This window comes from Spermophilus citellus (genome assembly GCF_964194105.1).
Source record: "Spermophilus citellus genome assembly, chromosome: 9".
In the NCBI taxonomy this organism is placed as follows: Eukaryota; Metazoa; Chordata; class Mammalia; order Rodentia; family Sciuridae; genus Spermophilus; species Spermophilus citellus.
Window position 1 is genome coordinate 77,395,357 of NC_138191.1, and position 22,453 is coordinate 77,417,809.

Here is a 22,453-nt window from a genome sequence, read left to right on the forward strand (position 1 = left end):
AATATAGTTCTTCATGTAAGGCTTGAAATGTAATTGATACAAAGATCATTGCTCCAGGATTAAAGAGTTCTAATCATTCTTTGGCTTGTATGAACTTTTCTCCATGCTAGTCAAGGTAATAGTAAGATTCTCAGACAAAGAGTGTGTTGTTCCCCACACCATTTAGTCACCACAAAATCTTTTGCCCCTAGTTAGCTGGATAAAGATAATCCTGAATACCCTGCCAATAGTTCTGGCCCAGCAGCTGGATACAAAATTAATCATAGTCTGAGACTTTCTGGCAACTCTGTTACATGCAATTAATATAAATTATATTGTAATTTCTTTTATAGAATCTTTCCCTACAGTCCTCCCTTTGCTGTTGACCTGGCACCACTATTAATGACAAAGGTATCTATGTGAACATGGACACATTATACATCATTATCTCTATTTTGCAAATGAGGAATCTGAGTCAGAAAGATGTTTATGTAGCATAACAATGATACAGTAAGAACAGGAATAGAAATGAGAAAAAATGATTGTCTCTTAGAAATCAAGAAAGTGCAATTGTATGAATTCTTCCTTTTCTCTTACCATTGACGGAAGGGTAAGAATTAACCTTCTTAATATTAATTTTGAAAGTATCCACCCTGATCTTTATATGAGAAGGACAATTACTGAATTGAGTCACTGAGTAAGCTCATTGGGCATAGAACAGGAAAACTGCCAAATCATGTGGATGTCCCATACACCTTCTGTAAAAGTACAGTCTCTTCTACCTATGTTTTGACCTCCACAATGTGCTTCTGATGACTCTTTCCCCTCTATACTGTTTTTGTAAACAAATGCTTGTTGAATAACTAAAGGACTGGTGTTTAATTCTATGCTTAAGTTTTGTGAATAGCCCTAGAAGCAGTAATCACTGAAAAGGATCCTAGGTAATCAAATAACCCTGTCGACCCTTAGCTACATTTAATTCAAATTCTTCTCCAGATCTGCAACTACCTATTGGGAATGTCAGACTGAATCTGTGATTCAACTTTGAACCATGAAGGGATGAGAGTTCTCAATTAAAGAAATAATATGATTTAAATCCTATTTTCCTTCTTTATAGAAAACTATCTATAGTGGAACAATCTAGTTATTTCCCACATCTTTTTAGAAAAGATCTTTTTAGAAGATATTATCCATCCGAGATATTATAAGCACTATTGTGTAAGTTTAGTAATACAGTAAAAAAAAAAAAAAGAGAGAGAGAGAGACAGGCCCTTTGACGTATTTAATTCAGTAAACAAACTTGGGCATCCAAGAATATTAAGAAGTAAAATGATCTTTCAAAAATAAAGGAAAAATAATGATAACAATTGCTAATGTAGTTTCTCATTTAAATCTGATCAGTTAGGTATAATTGTTACCATAAATGAATGGTAAACAAATTTCCTAGGAACAAAAAATGTGGCAGAGCTGGGTTTCAAATGTGCATGGTCTGGATCCAGAGTCTGTACTGCCAATTCATTTGTCCTCTTGTCTTTCAGTAGGGCAGTATTACACACCAAAATAGATCCCCAGATCTGTCCATGCTGGATTTTAAGCCAGAGAAAACTAACATTATTTGAAAGATTGTTTCTTCCTAAAGCTTTTAGGGAGGATTTAGGAAATATTCAACAAGAATAGAAAGTTTATAATTTCTGGACCACATTCAAGATATAGCTAGCTATTGGAAATTTCTTCAATGGGAAAGAAATATCCACCTATAAAGATCATTCTTCATTTACTAGCTAGTAAATCCTGACTCTGGGGCCCTATTCAGTTGCAGTGAAACTTCAGTGTCTTAATAAGGCAGTGACATAAATGAATCTCAGCAAGCAAGGGTGGAAAATTTTGAATTGAGAAATGCACAGATACCACAAGGCAGCATTAATATCAATATTGAAAGGTTATCTGTTCAGGAAATCGACAAAGTGCCAAGAGGGCTTTCATGGGCCTCCCAACAAATGAAAGCAGAAAGAAATGGTCAAACAGAAAAGCCGTTTTGACATTTTCAAAAGCTGGCTTTATACAGACCACATTTACAAAGAATGGAAAATGGCAATGTAAGGAACCAGTAGTAACATTCAGAAAAGCATAGTCCAGTAAGTTCACTGCAAGTCATGGGAAGCATTGGAAAGGCTTAAGAGGATCAAAAGGGGCATTACTTCTACTCCATACTCAGCCCTTGAGTAAGGGAAGGTAAAACACACTTCTTCCCCCCTGGTCTTAGAGTTCTCAGGGAATGACTGTGATGTGCTGGAAAGAGGCAGCAGAGTAAATCATTATTCCACAAAAAAAAAAACAAACAAAAAAAAAAAAAACACTGGATATATATACCAAAAACAAGCAAATTTTGGTATCACACAATTCCTAGTTTGGGCCAAATTAATACTTGACTTTCTGTGTTCTCCTCCAACACACACACAAATACACCTCCCCCAAACATAAAATCTTGTGTAGTGTTTCTAATGTCTTATGATTGCTTAGAACCCACTTCTAATATGTGAGGTTTAGGGATTTGTTTGACTGGGATGACTTTGCAAAGATTCTAATGGAAGGTACCCCAAGAGATGGTAGAATTCACCAGGTTTGTTCAAGTAATATAATAAGGTGGGCAAAATGAATGAGTTTTCCTCTGACTTAAATATACCTATTTTAATTTAAAGGGAGTATATGTCCAAGAAAATTTAGTTAATGAGGTGGTAAAAGCACAATTTTTAGAATTAGCGGATGCAGCCAAAATAAAATGAGACATTCTAATGGAGGCAGCTGATAGAAGAACATTTTAACTGGTCCCAGAATAAAACTTCAGCTATCTCCAGAGGAGTACAAACCGAGAACTACTCAGGACAACAGTACACTGTAGCAGTGGTGTAGGGAAGTGGGAGGAGCTCAGGTTGAGGAAACTGAACCAAAACAGAAATGTGATGACAGTATTTGGGACATAGCTGGCCCTCTGGAAACTAAAAATGAAACAAGAGGCAGGGGTGATTTCACTCGGAAAATCAGGGTAAGTTAGACAGTGAATTTTTTTAAAAATAATGAGTAGAAAAATCCACTGTTTTTCTGGAAGCTGGGAGCTGAGGACAGATAGACTTCAAATGGAAACTGAGAATACCAGAAATGGAAATGGAAACTATGAACAAACATCAATATCTGAATGAAGCTTGTGTATAGGAATACATTAATTTGTAGCACTAAATGGTTAAGGAGCACCTTCTGCTGTTTCAGGACAACAACATTCTCTGAATATAATACTCATAGACTTTCTGTTTTTTATTTTCATTTTTTATAGAAAAATATGTGTGACTGTATGTTTTGTCATTGATGTAGCTTGCATGCCAATATGTGACTTATGCTTTTAAATTTACATAACTTAGTTTATACTATTATATAATTATAATATTTCTTCTTGAGCCATATTTTGATTGAGGGACATATGTTTCCACATTCCTAAAGGTAATCTTGGGTTTTAACTTAACAAAGGTAAATGAGATTTATTTTGAGATTAATTTATATATAATATGGTCATTAAGTCGTTTTCACTATATTTTTCAATTAATGGTATTAATTTATTAATTGCAAAAATGTTTGTATAAACAAAAATATTTAGCATGTAACTAACATATTTGTGTAACTAATTTATAAAAAATCTGGATCAGATTTCTTGATTATTACCAGTACCCAAATGCCTCCTACCTGTTATCCATAGTGCAAATAGGGTCCCTGTAGTACAGATTTCTGGTTGCCCATCAAAACTCACTTCCTCCTCTGGCACACATCTAGTTTACATTTCTCAGTATCCCATAAAGTTACGAATATGTTCTTGTAATTGAACTCCAGAGAATGGGATATGACTATGACAGATATGTGTCAATCTAAATACCTACCCCATACAACATATCAGAAACAACTTATATATTGTTGTCCCACTTACACTACCTTCAAAGAGGATGACTTCCAAGGAGACCCGGTAAGTCACACATTGAATATGAGTCCTGAGAGACCTCATGCATAGGGACAATACCAACTACCTTGACAGCAATGGTAACTGTTTTTTTTCTTTAAATGCATCAACTTGGAAATATGACATCTGATGACAATTTTGGACATAAGTGTTTCAGAACCACAGGTAGTACTTAAGCTCTGAAGTCCTAATTCCTAAAGCATCCATTGTATGTAATGAATTGATTTCTCTTTCTTGCAACCCATTTGATCATAGTTATTTCTCATTCTTGGAAAAATTTTAAAAATCCCTCAACTCATTTTTATAAGGTTTAATTTCCTTAGAAATCCAGTTTCGAAAGACTGGAAGCATCATGTGGAAATACATAGGTTTATATGTGCATTGACATATAACACACATGTATATATAGATATGAATCTTTCTGTATATATGTGTATCTATTTATTACACATTTAGCATCCCTAATCTAGGAATCCAAAATCTAAAATGCCTCAGAATGCAAATATTTTGACCACTGCAAAGATGCTCAAGAAGTTTTGGATTTGGGAGCACTTTGAGGTTTGGATTTTCAAGTTGGGGATTCTCAGCTGGTAAACTTTGTGAAAATATTCTAAAACCTAGAAGAATCCAAAATCTATAACATTTCTTGTCCCAAGCAATTTTGATGAGGAATATTCAACCTGCACATATAATTCTCTATTCTACTAAGGTTTATATTCTTGAATTCCCACAAGAATTGTTGTACACTGCAATTGTCTGATGTTGAAATTTTTATTTTTGTTTTGGCTACCTGTGAAAATTCTACACTCCTGGGAACTTTCTACTATCACTCATGAATTATAAGTAAGTTAGATATTTTAAAAGGGCCTAGTATAGGTAGAACAATTCTCATGAAAACTGATGGGTCTTGAGACTTACTCTGTACCACAAGTACCGTGAATCTGTAGATCTCTGACTTTTGCATCAATTACTGAATGAATGAATGAATGATAATACTTTATTTAAAGTGATGATATTTAAAACATTTGGAGTTACATTGTAACTCAATATTCTAATATTTAACTCTGCTCTGATAACAGAGAAATATGAAATTGTATGGCAAATAGTTAAGAGGAGTAGTTAGCATCAGACTAGAAGGTAGCTTTCAAGCTTACCTATCTACTAGAAACACCTGGAGTGCAATAGAGATTTGGATTTAATCAGTGTCAAGAATTTTTTTTAAGTTTTTTTTTTTTTTTAATTATTCTGTGTAGCCAGAGTTGAGAGTCACTGTACTGTGGTATTTTCTCTTTTCCCTGGATCACAAAAAGTGCTTGACAGTCTTATTTACTATGGATTCCCAAGTGCAACCTAAGACATTTTGAATCAATCCATTCAAGGATATGGCCTTTGAATCTGTTTTTTAATTTTTAAAAATTTTTTGGTGTTACTTATTGTTTTAATGGAGGCCTCCAAATGATTCTTATGACTAGGAAGTTTGGGAAATACTTCACGAGGCTCTAAACTCTGATAAAGAAAGTTCTATGATCCTTCCTTCTTAGCTGTATCCCAGAGCATAGCATATATACTGGGTCAATCAAGCATTCAATAAGTATTTTACGTTAATTAATTAACCCACTTACTTCTAAAATGGAAATTAATAAAAATAATTATTTGCAAAATTTAAAATACCACTTGTAATTACTGGTTTTATACCAGAGAATCACAAAAACAGAATTACCAAAGATTTCACAAGAATTTCAATGGGTTCTTTTGTAAGACTTCTGTAAATATTTTAATGTAATCAGTTAATTGGTCTGCATGAAGTCTCTTCAAGAAGGCATTTGTCAATGGATGCTAAGTTTTTTTATTGCAAAAGTCACAAGTCAAGGAATAGCTGAAAATAGGACTCTAATCTATGCAAATGAGGACAACAGCTATATTGGAAAAACAATAGATAACTTCTTTTACTTGATCATTGTGTTGTTTTAAAGTACGTGAGTTTTATATTTTGTGTTCAATTGAAAGGCACAGACATATGTCAACTTAAAAACAACTATTAAATTTTTCTATCAGTTTTTTTCTTTGATGCTTCCTAAAATCTTCACTAATTTAGTTAAATGTCATCTTTAAAATTAAGATTCTTTTAGTCTTTACCAGATTTGTCCTTTTAAATTATCTGTCATTCAACATTGGAAAGTTTGCTGTTTTTAAATTATCACTAATTATTTTCCTTTATATTCCCCAGAATAAGCTGACACTCAAAAACCAGCAGTGAGTCCTTCTCAGATCTAGACTGCACACTAATTAGCTGTGCTTTATAAAAAGAAGTATCTGTATGTATGAGGTTATTAGTGTTTTTTATCAACACTCTCCCCGTATAAGAGAACAAATAAGGGACTAAGATCAATAAAATTAATATTTGTGTAGAGCTTCAAAACTTATAAAGTCTCATGGGAGTGTGGTATGGCCATTTTGTAAAGGAGGTATCGCTATTTCATTTCTTATAGTGCTGTTATAAAATAGTATAGACTTATCTGGGAGAAGACCAGTCATGTGATCAGTATATATTTGCAGTGATGTTTCTGTTTCAATGTCAAACCTTTTAGAAAAGGTATTTTTTCCAAGAAGACATAGACTACTGTGTTAAGTAAAAAGCTTTAAAACCTTTAATTGTAAACCATGGTTTGCAAGATCCAATGTCACAAGATGAGTGCGAAAAATTTAGGCTAGGTATAAGTTGGTAGATGATGGGTTCCATAGCAATTAGTGTATTCCTGCTTAAAGCTTTGAATACTTTAAAAATATTTAAACTCCTTTGGCCAAACAAAACATATCTGAATAAGAACTCAACCTTTGCTCCATACCAGCAGAAGATAGTATGTGGAAGAAGAAATAAAACAGAACACAGAAGCATGTGGAGATGAGATGAAAAATGATTTATGGTTTAGAGGAATCAAAACTGTAAGACTGAAATACAAATAGCAAAATTTGTAAATATTATTGATGCCCATCCAAGATCAACAGACTTCTATTTCTCTCTTTGGACATAGTTTCATTGTTGTAGTTAAAATATAGTACAGTGTTAAAGGGATGATGAGAATGGAACCCAGATTACTATCTTTAATCAGTTTCCTTATCTGTAAAATGGAGATAATAACACTGTAGCACAGAATTGCTGTGAAATTAAATGAGAACATGACAAAATCTTAGTGGAGTTCTCTTCGTTCTCAAAAGCTAATAAATGGTAGGTATCATTGCTATTCTCATAATCATTGGAAAGAATTATTTCCTTACTCATTCCTTCAATTTTCCTTTAGTATATACTGAAGATCAAAATTAACTTTACCTACTGTATAATATGCCTCAGAGGGGCTTTGTTTGCCAGGGAAAAATAGTTTTTTATTTCAGTCAAATAATATCAATAACCTCAAATGCAAATACAGATGTGTTCTTTTTCTGTAGGTTTATCAGTAATCTTAAACAGTTTCTTTCCTTAAAAATTATAAATGGCATTGAGTAAGTTACTCAGATTTTGTCTAAAAGTAGCCATACTTGTATCAACTAGGCCATTTCTTCCTAAAATGATATTCTTAAAGTATTCAAAGCCTTTGTTTTAGCTAAAAATACATTGATTGAGCATCTACTATGTGTTGACACTATGCTCAGTTCTGGAAATGGGGGATGAAGAGAAAAAGGTCTCTGACTTCAAGTTCTGCCTTGTCTGGAGCACTGGGGAGATAAAAATGTTAGCAAATCATGTCAATAGAAAGGCAAACCAGTGTCTGAGTTCCACAGACTCTGACATGCATGTTTCCCTCTCCTATTTTCAGTGGGACTCCCTAAATACTCTGAAAAACAAGGGTGAATGAATATAGTAGGAACAGACTGAGGCAAGAATCATGCCCATTCTTCAACCTCTGGTTTTAGCTCCGAGACCACCAGGAAGCATTCCACTCTACACTGATTTTTTTTTACTGACTTGCAATTCGTTTAAATTTTCTGTTTCAAAGTTGCTATTTAAAATGGCTTTTAAATCATTTTGGCCCTTAATCATTTTGCATTTAGTTGCTTCCTGGGTAAATGACCTATCTACCCATTAGATGGTAGTAAACCCTTGGAGGGGCAGGATCCATGTTTTTTGTACCTGCATTAATCTGGAAAACTGAATGTTTTATTGTTGTCATAGATTAAAGATTGATAAAAAAAATAGTCCACAAATAATCGATGCACTATTTAGGACAATACATTGAAGGTATCTATTTTTTCATAACTTTTGAGGAATTTTTATTCAATTCAAACATTTATGTTAGAGGAGCAAAAATGGTAAATGTAAACCTGTATCTGTTATATATAGTAAATATTTTATATTCACTTTTAGTCAACATTTATATTTTTAGTTCTGCTATATAACTGATGGCAACAACTTGCACTTACAAGGCAACAGAATGTACACTTAATTGTCCTACAAATGAAGAGTTATAGCTAGAGAAAACTTTCAGTCATCACTCATTTGTTTTAATGCCATTTGCAAAGATGGTTAGGGTGGTAAAGTAATAATCCCTAAACTCAAAATCATCAGTTTGCATTATGTTAATTTATCATCTAAATCTGTTTCCTAAATATTGTTAGCAAAACTCAAAGAAAATAATTATGCTTATTAACATCATATTTGTTTTGTAAAAAGAGGTAAAGAACCTATAGTTAGGCTGGGGTTGTGGCTCAGCAGTAGAGCACTCGCATAGCACATGTGAGGTGGGTTCGATCCTCAGCACCACATAAAAATAAATGAATAAAATAAAGGTATTTGTATCCAATAACAATATATATAATATATATATATATATTATATATATATATATATATTATATATATATATATATATATATATATATATATATATTAAATAACCTATGGTCAACAGTGAAGAAATTACTTTTATTTGAAAATCACTAAATAATTATAAACAAGTCCCATATTATTTACTTCCAAGATTCTACCACTCTCATGTCTGATTTAATTTTCTACTTTCATTTATACTTGCCACTAGAGAAATTCTGCTTTTCATTGCTTATCACAGAATACTGCAGTAACTTCCTCCGCAGGTTCTAGACTTTACCTTCAAGGTTATCTTTTGCCATAGGTTAATTACTATTTCTATAATGTAGCCTCAGATTTGTAATTTCCAGCTCAAATATCCTTAGTGCCTACTTTTGCTAAAAGAACGATGTCTAAACCCTAGTCCAGCCCACACTGATTTCTGTGCTCTTGTTTTATTTTTCCATATTTTTTCCTAATTGTCTCTTCATACACTATATACATAATAAAAACACACGTTTTGTACTAAGATGAAGTTATTCATAGTTCCTATGTATGCCTTTACTTTTCTAATCTCAATCTATTTTATAAATGTCTCCTGTGAACCTAGGATCCTTTTTCAAATTCTATTCATCCCTTACGACCAAGGTCACATGTCACCTATTCCATGGAGCTGACACTGAACTCCTCAGAAGTAAGTAACATTCTTTGTTCTGAAATTTTATAGAAAATTTCACTCTCTATTTTATAGAACTTGTTATTTGGTACTTAAAATATATTTAGGTGAATATTTGTTTACTCTTAGAATGTGAAGGATCCTTAAAAGTAGATTCTGGTGCAGTTTCCCTTTTTAAGTTCTACTGTGCCAAGTATAAAGGCTTTAAACAATAATAGATGTCCAAATAGTTTTTGAGTATAGTAATTCATTAATATTTAGTAGCTTCAGAACTGTGAGGTTTGTATAAAAGACTATATAAAGGACTCATATGAACCCTACTGATAATCATTAAAGCAAAGTTATTTTGTGGAATAACATGCCTTGTTTCATAAACTGCATCAGTGGTTTTCCAACTCTTCTCTACAGTACCTTTGGGATTCTACAGACATGACCCAGGGCACTTCCTACTTAAAAAGGGGAGGTGCCACATTTTGTATATTGGCCTTTTGTGTAAGACTTTGCTTGGAGAAACGTTTCATTATTTAAGAAAACTTTTTTTTTTTTTGAGAGAGAGAGAGAGAGAGAGAGAATATTTAATACTTATTTTTTGGTTTTTTCGGCGGACACCACATCTTTGTTTTGTATGTGGTGCTGGGGATCAAACCCAAGCCGCAGGCATGCCAGGCGAGCACTACTGCTAGAGCCACAACCCCAGCCCAAGAAAACTTTTTGAAATCCCCTGGGGTTCCACCATGGGGGCACTTTGATTCTACCTTTGTTTCAAGTCTCTATTTCTCATGAAAGCCTCTTCACATGAAAACTAGGTAAACAAGCTGCTCTAGTTTGGCTGAATTCACTAATTCCAAAATACCAAAATAGTAGCACAAAGTAGTACTTCAAACAGGGTCCTCCTCTAACAAGTGACTTTGTATGAGATATGACAGTCTTTAGGAGTCAATGAGCTTAATTCTTGATCTGACCTTCCTTACCTGGAAAGTACAATCATGTGTTTGCTTAAGAATGAGGATATGTTCTGAGAAATGGATTTTTAGGGGTGATTTTGTCATTGGGCAAATATCACAGAGTGTACTTATCCGAACCTAGATGATATAAGTCAATCACTAAATATGGTCTCTTGATGCATGAGATGCAGTAAACTTGAGATATATGAGGTCTGCTGCCAGCATAACATGCCATATTGTTTTACAGTAATTTTTTTTAATAAGTCAAAGTGGTAGTTTAAAATAATAATAAAAAGTATAATACTAATACTTAAACCAAGAATGTAGTTGCTAAATTATCATTATCAAAATGATAATTGTGCTATACTTGTGCTATACTTTTCTACACTTGCAATATTATAGGTTTTTTACATCAGTACTGCCACAAACCTGAGTAACATGGTGCACCACTTTACCATGGCTGCAATGTCACTGAGCTATAATAATTTTTCAGCTCCATTATAATTTTATGGGACCTCGGTTCCACTGTCATGAAAACACTGTCATGAGGCACATGCTTATAGTTTGTTGGCACATCTTACAAGCAGCACTCTTTCTGTATATTCTTTCTAGATTTGGAAGATGCCTGAGAAGCAGTTTTATATAGCCTTCTATTTTGGTAAAAGACAAAACTTTCTATTGCCTGGGCTTATGATAGATAGCCCATTCCTTGTTCACAGAGTAGGGAGAAAATACTGATCTGCAGTAAATCTAAAATTTATCTTTATTGAATCTATCTTAGGCTACTAGTCAGTCAGACAATTCTAAGTTCATTATTAGAGAAAAAAAAATACCTGTTCAAGTCACGGTGTATAATTGGCTGTGTCAGGTTGTGAAGGTATTCCATACCTTTGGCAACATCTACTGCAATAATTAATTTAGACTGCAAATCAAGAATCCTAAAATTTAAAAATAGATTCAGTGGAAGGAAAAAAGACAAAACCAATGCCATATCTTTTAAAAGAAATCAAGGTATATATGTTTTGTTTTTTTCTGTGTAATTTTAGTCTATTTTTTTTATTAATTGAAGGTTATATGAAAAGTTTAACAAATCTGGAAAAGTAACTTTTCTACCTCAGAAAATGCTTAATTATAGGTCAACTCAGGTATACAATACGTTTAATTTAAAATATTGTACTTGATTTTCTAATTTATTTGCAATATATTTAAATTCTTTGTAATAATGTAATGATCTATTTTAATAACTGCATGAAACCACATTCTAATTACTGTATGCATAGATCTAGGAAATAAATTCAAATTAGGCTTGTGCAAGATCATTTCTTTTTAAAACTTCCTTATATGGTGATCTTGGTAATTATTTTAGTCTTAGTTTACACATATCTGCTTTATTGGTATGTCAAATAGCATAATAATGTTTCAGTTGCCAGTTTAAATTCTTTGAATTTGTTACCTTCAACTGAATTCCTATTAATAAGTCACAGAAATATTTCTATTCCTTGAAATACAATAATTAGTCATAAATTATTAGCCATATTTAATGCACACTCACTAGTATTCAGAGGTTTCCAAAGGTGACGTTTCATGCAATCAGAAAGCCTCTGAAATGCCTCAGGATAATTTCAATACCATGTTGAAAGCCATGTTCAAGTATAAGGCAGAACAAGAGACTCATACCTCTTTTGCTCATGAAGGAGGGAAAACAGAGAACCTCCTGATATGTACTGAGTGACGATGGCAAATTGGCTGGGATCATTCAAGCAAGCACCCACAAACTGAATTACACAGGGATGATTGAGCTGGCAGAGAATGGACACCTCTCTGCAAAACATATCCACATCTGATTTGGAGCAGTAAGTGTTGGCCCGATAACTAGAAATGGCAGTAAGAGGAAATACTCATTAACAACAAGAGGTTTGCTGTGTATATAGTTGTCAAAGCTCACCACTCTATCTAGATGGTAATTTTTTTCATTTGTTTGCTTACCGTTTTATAGCCACTATTTTATTTCTGCATCGTCCTTTATATACTTTCCCAAAAGAACCTAAAATTGTTTAAAATAAATAAATAAGTACATATTATCTTGAGCTCATTTTATTTAAAATAGACCTATAGTTTCTTAGGTTACCTGAGCCAATAATCTCATGGAACTCAATTTCTGAGAGTTGAAGATGGAAATGTGAAGGCAATCCAGCCCTTAGGAGAAGAACATCAGCTTTCTCTGCAAACAGGAATTGTCATTATACTTTTTAAGATTTAAAAGCACACATGTGAATATGTACTAGACACACAAACACACACACAAACACACAGGACATGACAGTTTATATAACATCGTAATAAAGTTCTTATCTAGTCAATCCTTTCAACCTCTATCAATAGGTTAAGTTAAATAGCAATAAACTAAACCTCAAAAGCATGCAAATTAAATGGTAGAAAACAAGCACTTCAGGTATTCTAAAGAAATACTCAAAACTAAAAAATATTTTTAAAAGACTGCATATTCTAAATAGTTAAATATAAATTTATAATGTAATCATATTTTATACTCTTCTGGTCCAGTGGAATTAATTTTGGTTTATAGCAAACATTCAAAAAAAGTTCCCAAATTATTACTTATTCTTGGAAAAGAAGTATGCTTTTGCTAATTTTTCCCTAAGGTACATCCATTCCCAATTCTTTTAAAATAAATATTAGTATTTGTAATTTATATTTTATTAAAAAATACAAATATTCACAAAGCATTATGAGAATTGATGCACTTCAAAACTCATAAAATGTTCACTGTCATATCTTAATGAACTGCAAAGGCATAAAAGATAAGGTTAATTATAAGAAGGATGATCTGTTGATAATATTGCTTATGCTTATAAAATAGTCATTATTCATAATATGTTAAACAAAATAGAATGTTATCATATTTAGGCAATAATTATCCTGAGTAATAAAATATAAGAGTTTTCCCATTTACAAGTACCTTTTGTCATGCTTTTAATCTTCCCCAATGGGGATGGAACAGACACATAGGAGCCATCTAGAAATCAAATTATATAATAGAGTTGAAAGTAGCAATCATTTTTTTCTACATGAAAGTTCAACATTATAAAAAGAAACAGGTGATGAAACCAAGAAAAACTATAGCCTAAGGCCCAAATCTATTCTCTGGATACTGAAACTGTACTACAAGTGTTTATTTAGAAAGCGCATAAAAAGATTAAAAAGAAATCCAATTTGTAGCAGACTCCAGCATATTTAATTTGTGTCTGGCTATGAGTATTCTCTGCCCTGCCATAATAGATAACTGAAATGGAAAATGATCCTTCTCAGTTTACTCGGGCCTTACTACTCTTGTCCAAGCCTCATACACATCCAGTCCAGGTAAACTTAAACTTGGAGAAACTGTGGATTAATGAGAGTTAGAAAATAGCCTAAATGGAAGCTGCTACTACTGCTGCTTCTTCTTCCTTTTTTTTTTTTGTTACTTTTTAAAATTTGCTCTAATTAGTTATACATGACCGCAGAATGCACTTCAATTCATTGTACATAAATTGAGAACAATTTTTCATTTCTCTGGTTGTATACAGAGTCACACCATTAGCACAACCATACATGTACGTAGGGTAATAATGTCCATCTCATTCCTCGATCTTTCCCAGCCCAATACCACCTCCCCACCCTTCTCCCCTTTGCCTTATCTAAAGTTCCAAATGGAGGATTCTTTAAATTCGTTCTCACATAGATATTTTTTTTTTCTGAAAATAAGGTTAATCTGACAAAGTCTATGCTCTCTCACTATCCCCAGAATGATAATAACAGAAACACAGGTTTGCCTTTAGTCACGGTTTGTACAGCAATGAAACTTGAATAAAAACGATGGTACCTCCTCCAGGCTGAGAATATTCATTACAGGGCAGTTCATCCTGGGGTCTCTTATAATGCTTCAGGAGTGTGACAATGGCATCATGGCCTTAATGAAAAGAAAAAAGAACAAAGAATCTTAATTTCAGCTTGATTTATTCATTAAACCACCGGTCCAAAAAATGATTGGAGGTAGCTTAAAAAGAACACATATCTTAAGGGACAATATGCTGCAACACAAATTTAGTATCTTTATTCATTTATTAAAAATAATTTATTAGGATGACTGTATGTGAGGCACTGTGGTGGGTAAATGATACAATAAATGAGGTAACCATGGTCCTACCCATAAGAAGCTTACAATGTAGTTGAACAAATAATTATAGGAATAATGAGAATTTCTAAATGAGGAAATAATAAGTTCTAAGAGAGTATATAATAAAGGCATGGTTAAAAGGGTTCAAAACACATGTGGTAACTATATTTGCTGGGATTGTGCATTACATTTGGTTGGCAGTTCCAGTAAGGCACAGTGCTAAAATAAATAACATGCATTTCTGTAGTGCAAACAGCTGACTACCCATAGATTTTGTAGTCCTCTTTTGCAGGGTTATTTTGTCCCTGGGAATGGCTGCCTACCCAGGGACAAAATTTCCATCTGACCCTCATATAACTGTGGCCTTGTGACATATCCTCACCAAGGCAGTATAAGCAAAAGTGATATCACTTCCAAATCTGAAATTTAGGTTGCAGTCCATCCTTCTTTACTTCTCCTATCTTCTGGCTGGATGCAGAGAATTCTGAGGTTCTAGGGGTTGAGAGAAAGTCATCTACTGAGGGAAATTGCCCATCCTGGAATGTTAAGAGATTAAGAAACACCACTGACAGTCTGGAGTTTATTAATTGCAGTAGGAACTTATTATTGTGAAAGATAAAAAATGTTAAATGCTTGTCTGAGTAAACTATTGATTTTCAACAGAATAAAACTTTGATAATCCTTTATGTTTTTGCTATAAAAACAATCTACTGAAGCTAAATTATAAAAGAGAAAAACCATCAACCTTAAAGACCTTATCAAAAGACTTATAAAATACAATAAAATCCATTGTAAAAATGGCAGACTTTAGAAATTGGAAAAGCACAGTACTTTAGTCAGCCAATGACTAGCTAATGTGTAAAGTATATGCTGGCAGTAGTATTTGCTTATCAAGGACTCCCTTCAAAGATTTTGAATGAATTATATATGTAACATCATGAGATAGAAAAATTACCACATTTACTGGCACTAAAAGTTTTCCCAAAGGTAATATCCCAATATCACAATTTTTAAGAAATAAAAAAGTATTGTGATCACAAATGAAAAAAAACTTACAGCAAAACTTACATATAAGCTATCTACATAGTTAATAACTCATGTCCATTTTGTTATCATCTTTAGCTTTCTATTCATGACTGATTCTTTTTCTTAAATCATAAACATAGGTAATGCTAAAATAATTGGGACCAGTTGTATGAGCACTGTTTATTTAAATTCTTGTGTGTTCATGATCAGGAAAAACTCAAGAACCTGAATAGCATGAGCCAACAGACAAGTTTCTAAGTGAAGCCTAAATAGGTAGAGATAACAGATAATACAAAAGCCTGAAAAATGATCAAACTTGCCATGTTCAAGAAATGAAGAAGTCCAGTGTGGTTGCAGTATGACAAGCAAGGATGACAGTGGTATGCCTCTATATGGAGTGGCGCTTTTCAAACTTTTAGGGTGTGTAAGAATCACTTGGAGGGTTAGGCATGTAGCTCAGTAGTAGAGTGCTTGCCCACCTGATGTGAAGCCCTGGGTTCAGCACCAACCCCCAACCACGCAGTTCTCGCCAAAAAAAAAAAAAAAAAAAAAAAAAAATCCTTAGAATACAAGTCAAAACACAGATTCCTGAGTCCTATCTTTAGAGATCCAGTTTGAAAATGTCTGTAGTAGAGTGTGAGTGTTGCTTTTCTAACAAAGTCCTTACTGATGTAGAGATTTATAGGTTAGGGTCATAGCTTGAATTTTGGTATAGATAAGATGGGGAACCACTGAAGGGTTTTAATTGAAGACTATATATATAGTCTTCAACATATATATGTGTGTGTGTGTATATGTGTGTGTGTGTGTGTGTGTGTGTGTGTGTGTGTATATATATATATATATATATTATATATATATATATATATATAGTAGATGGACACAATACCTTTATTTTGTTTATTTATTTTTATGTGGTGCTGAGGATCAAACCCAGTGCCTCACGTGTGTGAGGCAAGCGCTCTCCGGCTGAGCTACAACTCCCGCCCCTTAAGAATATTTTTTGTCTTACACATTATTTATGTTAGTTTTGGGGGAATAAGGATTGAACCCAGGGGAGCTGTACTACTGAGCTATATCCCCAGACTTCTTTATTTTAAGACAGGGTCTTGCTAAGTTGTTTAAGGTCTCGCTAAATTGCTGAGGCTGGCCTTAAACTTGCAATCCTGCATCAGACTCAAAAGTTGTGGGGATTATAGGCATGCACCCCCATGTCTAGTTTGTCTTACTTTTTTAAAAAAATCCTAATCTATAGACTAGAAATGATGATGCAGCCTTTAAAGACTATTTTCAAGATGAAGTAGAATAATGCAATCTGCCTTATAGTTCTAACATGTAAATCTGCCTTTGAGATCTTCTCTATTCTTGCCTTACTTTCCCCCACCCCAAGTATTATAAATGAATCACATTAGAACACCAGATACATTTTTCTACATATCAAAGTATTCATTTTCTATTGATGCTTCTGTTAATTACCACAAACTTAGTAACCTCCGTAATAAAAGTTTATTATCTGTTGTTCTGAAGGTCAGAAGTTCAACATGATTCTCCTGGGCTCCAGGTATCAGGAGCTGTACTCCTTTCTAGAAGTCCAAGAGGAGAATCAATTTCCTTGACTTTTCCAACTTCTAGAGATGGCCCATTTCCCTGGCTTGCAGCCCTTTTCCTATGGATTCAAAATCATCAGTGATTAACTGAGTCCTTTTCATATTACTCTGACTTCTATGTCTGTCTTCCTTTTTCATATTTAAGAACCTCTGTTATTTTAGTAGGCCTAATGGGAAAATCCAGGATAATCTTCTCTGGTAAAGTCAGCATATTAGCAACCTTATTTCCCCTTTGCATATTATAGGCTCCAAAGAGCCTGTAAATCCTTGGGGGTTCACTACTCTGCCTACCACACTCAGTTCAGTGGAAAGTTATGGGACCTTTGCTTGCATGTTAGTACTGCCAGTTGTTCTTATTCTGTTAGTTATTTTAACCTCAGCATTAAAGTAGCAGCACTCACAGAATACCCTTCTGGAATTACAGTGTCCCTCTACTTGTCCCTTGCTAGATTCATGGGTTCTGAGCTTCTTTCTGCCCTGCTGCTCCATTCTGTCTGACTACCACCATGTAGTGCTTTTCGAATCTTTCTTTAACTTAATTTGGTCTTTAAGTGTTCGGAGTTAGAAAAACAAAAACTTTTCTTGTTTTCTGGGAGATGTTCCTTTAGGGGAAAGAAAACAACCCAAACCCCTAGCGTTTATCCAAGCACAACAAAGCTTAATTCACAGAATCCACCTCCCTGCCTGTCTCAGCCCTGTTGTGGAACTGACTCCAGCTGACAGATGAGAAGGCCTCATGCTTTCCCCAGTGAAGCAGAAAGCCGCATCCTGAATCCTGAACGTCTGTGTGAGTCAGTGATCACACCCTTGATGTTACCTTTCATTTCAACAGCTCTCTTGGCTCCACTTGCTCTGAGCAGTTTTAATTTCCTGCCAGCACAGTGGCACAATTTGCTGGCATTTTCTTTGGGATGCTTTTCATCAAGAGCCTAATGAGTGCCTGGGTTCTGGCTGATGATAAGCATGTGGCTGCCAGGGAAATGCCAAGAGGCCCCCTCAGCTCTGGAAGGCATCTCTGTCTGATTTCCCACCTCCTGCTAACTGAGGGCTAAGGCACCCTTATATGGAAATGCTCCGCTGCTAGAACTGCTCTGACAAGCCACTAACTAACGTGCATGCAAAGAAACTTGAAAACCATTAAGACCCAGCCCCACAACACTCGGCCACAAGGAGTTAAGCAGAAAAACACCTCGGTGGAGCTCAATAAATGGACTCGTTAAACCAAACTCCTGATAATGGATACACTCAAATAACCAAGGTACACTAATGGAACACATCCAGAGATAATCAAACTTCCACTAATTAAATAAAATGTTTCCCTATATCTAAGAATTTACTATCTACATCCAAGTATTTTACCCAAATAGGAGGTTGCTATGTTATTAGCCTAATGCAGTTATTATAATGATTTGTGCTTTCAGAGTATTATTCACTGGAGCACCTGGGGGTTTTGGCAAATGTGATTTCCCTGCCAGCATGAAGTCCCTTTCATTTCTTGTTCCCCTCTGTGTAATCCCCAAATTCCATGCTTTCTCTTTAATTTGTCTTCTTGTGTTCCTTTACTGCTTACATTAGGTGTGATTTCTCCTCCCAAACCTCTTAACTTGCAACTTGATGAATATAGTTCCTTCCAAATCTAGGTTTTTAAGGTTATAACTTTGTCCAAAAAGATGCTACAAAGACAGTTTAGTATCTACATCATGGTTAAGTACACAACAGAGGCTTCATAATGATTTAAGAAGAAGAAGTATGATCTTTATTACTCCTCATGGTTTTCTTCCATCCTCATAATTTTACCCTAGAAATTATGAACACTGATTATCATCCTTTGCTATGAGAATTATTTTTATATCTAGATCTGGAGATGAATGGCAAATGATACGAATACTAAAATATTCTCTTTGATTATGTAACTTGGAGGCCCTCTGGGTCCAAGCATAAGTAGAGAAAATTAGATTTGGTCTTGATTATAAAAGCCAGGGAATTATTATTGACCTCATATATTCCACATTCTAGATAACTGAAGGAGCAATCCCGCCTTACTTTAATTCCAAATCAAAAAAATGTTCACTGAAATGACATATGAGATTTTGTCCATTATTTTAATATCTTACTTCCTATAATGTTAAAAACCCATTTCTTCAGAACACTGAAAAGTGGGATCAGAGGATGACTTCTAATGTCTAACTTCCTATGGCTTATCTTCCTCCTGACAATTCTGGTCCCACACACCATCAATTACATCAGAGGCAACAGAAATTCCTGACTTGCTACATCTCCTCATGACTTAAATCTGAAAGAGAGAACTCATATCCCCTTTGATCCACTATTTTTCTTAGTTAATCACCAAGCCCAAACAAGAATGCCACCAGTCCTTCCCCTTAAGACAATAATTGACATAAATAAATGCTTTTCCCAATAGACTCTCTCTCTCTCACACACACACACACACACACACACACACACACACATACACACAAGAAACTAAGCTATTTCATTATCCTTCCTGTTTTTCCCCTTCTCCTTTCCATTCTACTCTCTTTTTCCCATTCCTTCCCATCTTTAAGTTTCTTGTGCACATTTTGGGCCCAGCTCCGATATCTTCCCATTATGTAGTTAGTTCTTTCTTCATGGATACTCAATTTTAGACAGTATCCTTGAACTTTTTACTCAATATTGCATTTCCTTTATTTTATTCATAGCACTTATTGTTACCTGATAATTTCCATTTATTTTCTTACTTTTGGCCGGATTCTTCCAGCTAGAAGTGTGGAAAAAGCAGGGAGATTTTTGTTTATCTTAACATTTTTTTTTCCCTCAGTGTCTATTATATATTAGACTGGCCATAAATTTTGTTAAATGAGTGAATAGTAGTAGATATGAGAGATGCGATGTTGAAATAGAAGAGCTCTTTATTCTTATAACAAATACTGTCTAGTGGAAAAGAAAAAAATAATTATATATTCACTCAAATTTTATTTAATCAAGCTCTAGGAAAAAAAGAGGATGCTATGAGTGTGCATAATGGTGAAACTGTAGAGCAGTTTGGAGGAAGTGTTCCTTGAGGAATTATCTTTTAAACTAAGCTTAGAAGATGAAAATGAGTTGATTAAGCAAAAAGGGAGAAGAAAAGCATTTTGGCCAGAAGGAAGTCTTCACCATTCTGATGCATAGGAAGAGGAGCTTTAGAGCATTCTTTAAGATCTTCTGCTCATTTATTTGACTATTAGGATTGTGCAGTTAATAAGAAATCTACACTATTTATAGACATAGCTACAGAGACAACAGAATAGATCACAATTAGTATTCTTGAGAACATTAGCTCACCAAGTGTCATTCAGTGGAACATGGAATAGAATATTATATCATAAATGTCTTCCTCCTCTTTCTCAATTTCATTTCAATAAGCATGTATTGAACATCTATTAGGAGTCATCCACTGAACTTAAGGTATTAGAAAATAAAGAGCTATATACCAAATGCTTGTTCTCAGGAAGTTTACGATTTGGTAGGAGAGATAGCTCTTCAGGATGGAATGGAGAACTGAGAGGTAAGGGTGTGCAGGTAATAGAGTCAAATGTAAAGAAACAATGGGTATGCTAAACTGGAGTCAGGGAAGACTTTCTGAAAGAGGACCTACAAAAGTTCTTGAAGGCTAAGGGGAAATCAGAAATTAAAAGAGTAGAGTCACGTGGAGTCAGGTGTAGGGAAGGGGAGGTATAGAGGCGTGAGAAAAGACATTGGAAGATGGACTAACATGATATCGTGTTCATAGATGCTGCCTTACAGGATTATTGTGCAGTGTATGTGAGATAGGATATGAACGAATGCTGGTAGTGTAGCAAATATGATGATTGTGACACTTGGAGTACCCAGAAGACAAAAGTGATTGGATAAAAGGTTGTGAGTCAGGAAGTACACAGGACATATGATAACAAGCTCGGACTTTTTCCTATCAGTGATAGTATGTCAATGAAGGGTTTTAAGCTGGGGAATGATAGAACCTTATGTTCATCTTGAATACATCTCTCACTCTATAGCTGGAAAAATAGATCCAAAAGATGCTGGAAAAAAAGAAAAGAAAAGAAAACGACAAAAGGACTGGTAATTGGGCTATTAAAATTAGGCTATCAGGAGAAAGAGGATAAGGGTTCGAATTAAAGCCACGGTAATAAAAATAAAGAGGCTGAGACCGGAAGATCATGAGTTCAAAGCCAGCCTCAGCAACAGTTAGGTGATAAGCAATTCAGTGAGACCCTGTCTCTAAATAAAATACAAAGGGGGATGTGGCTCAGTGGTGAAGTGCCTCTGAGTTCAATCCCTGGTACCAAAACCAAATAAATAAATAGGATAGACTAAAATATACTCATAAAGTAAAAATAAAGGAAACTATTTGAATGTAAATGGATGTGTGTAGTGGGTGAGAAGTTGAGGAGGAAAAGGAGTCAAGCATCATTCTAGATTTTTTAATTAGGTGGCAAAGTGGAGAGCAATGCTATTGATTATATAATGAATAAGGGTCACACAGTAGGAGAAACAAATCTGAGGACAAAAATGATGTTCAGTTCAGTTCTGAGTTGTGCATATTCCTTAAATATCCAAGTAAAAGAATCTAGCAGTCAGATGGTGTGGCAGTCTGAAAACATGATCACAAACTCTGACATTCTTCCTTAGCTGTGAGGAAGAACCCTGCTGCAGTAAAGAAGCTTGTGAATTTGTTCTGGAGTTTTAAAATATTGTTTTGTAGATTTGCATGCAACTCTTCATATTAGAATAATCATTTTTAATTACTTTCATAATATTTTGAATACTGATTTTCAAAATCTTCTTGATTCTGTTTCAGTCCGGAGGTTTTAGATGTAGTAGTATAACTTTAGTTATAAATAAGAAATATCAATACAATAATACATCACATGCTTTTCTATATGCTAGGATTGTCCAGTGGTGTTTACTTGTAAGACACAGCTTCATCAGTGGGTTTATTAAGGATACCCATCATCCTAATTTATCAGTATTTCTTATTGTATACAAAAATCATATTGTAGATTAGGAAAGACTGTGAGATTTGGGAGTTATACAGACTCAATTATATCTCCACCCTTTATTTAACAATAACACCTATCCCCATTTTTATTGAGAATCTGTTAAGTTCCAAGCATTTACATCTTATCCTTAACCTTCGTTGGAATGCCATACAGCGTTGGTAAATTTCCTCATTTTGAGGATGAGGAGTGAAAAAAATTAAATAAC

General features: G+C 34.3%; 1 protein-coding gene across 1 annotated transcript in view; it reads right to left on the reverse strand.

Moving 5' to 3' along the window:
• LOC308655620 (serine/threonine-protein kinase TNNI3K) overlaps positions 1 to 22,453 on the reverse strand; it is a gene marked incomplete at its 5' end in the record, with an annotated part of 300,765 nt that overhangs the window by 155,891 nt on the left and 122,421 nt on the right. The window contains 6 exons of the mRNA XM_081305672.1: positions 11,230 to 11,334; positions 12,074 to 12,268; positions 12,383 to 12,440; positions 12,525 to 12,617; positions 13,374 to 13,430; positions 14,277 to 14,363. Coding sequence (XP_081161798.1) covers positions 11,230 to 11,334; positions 12,074 to 12,268; positions 12,383 to 12,440; positions 12,525 to 12,617; positions 13,374 to 13,430; positions 14,277 to 14,363 — 595 coding nt within the window. The remainder of the gene's footprint in view (positions 1 to 11,229; positions 11,335 to 12,073; positions 12,269 to 12,382; positions 12,441 to 12,524; positions 12,618 to 13,373; positions 13,431 to 14,276; positions 14,364 to 22,453) is intronic.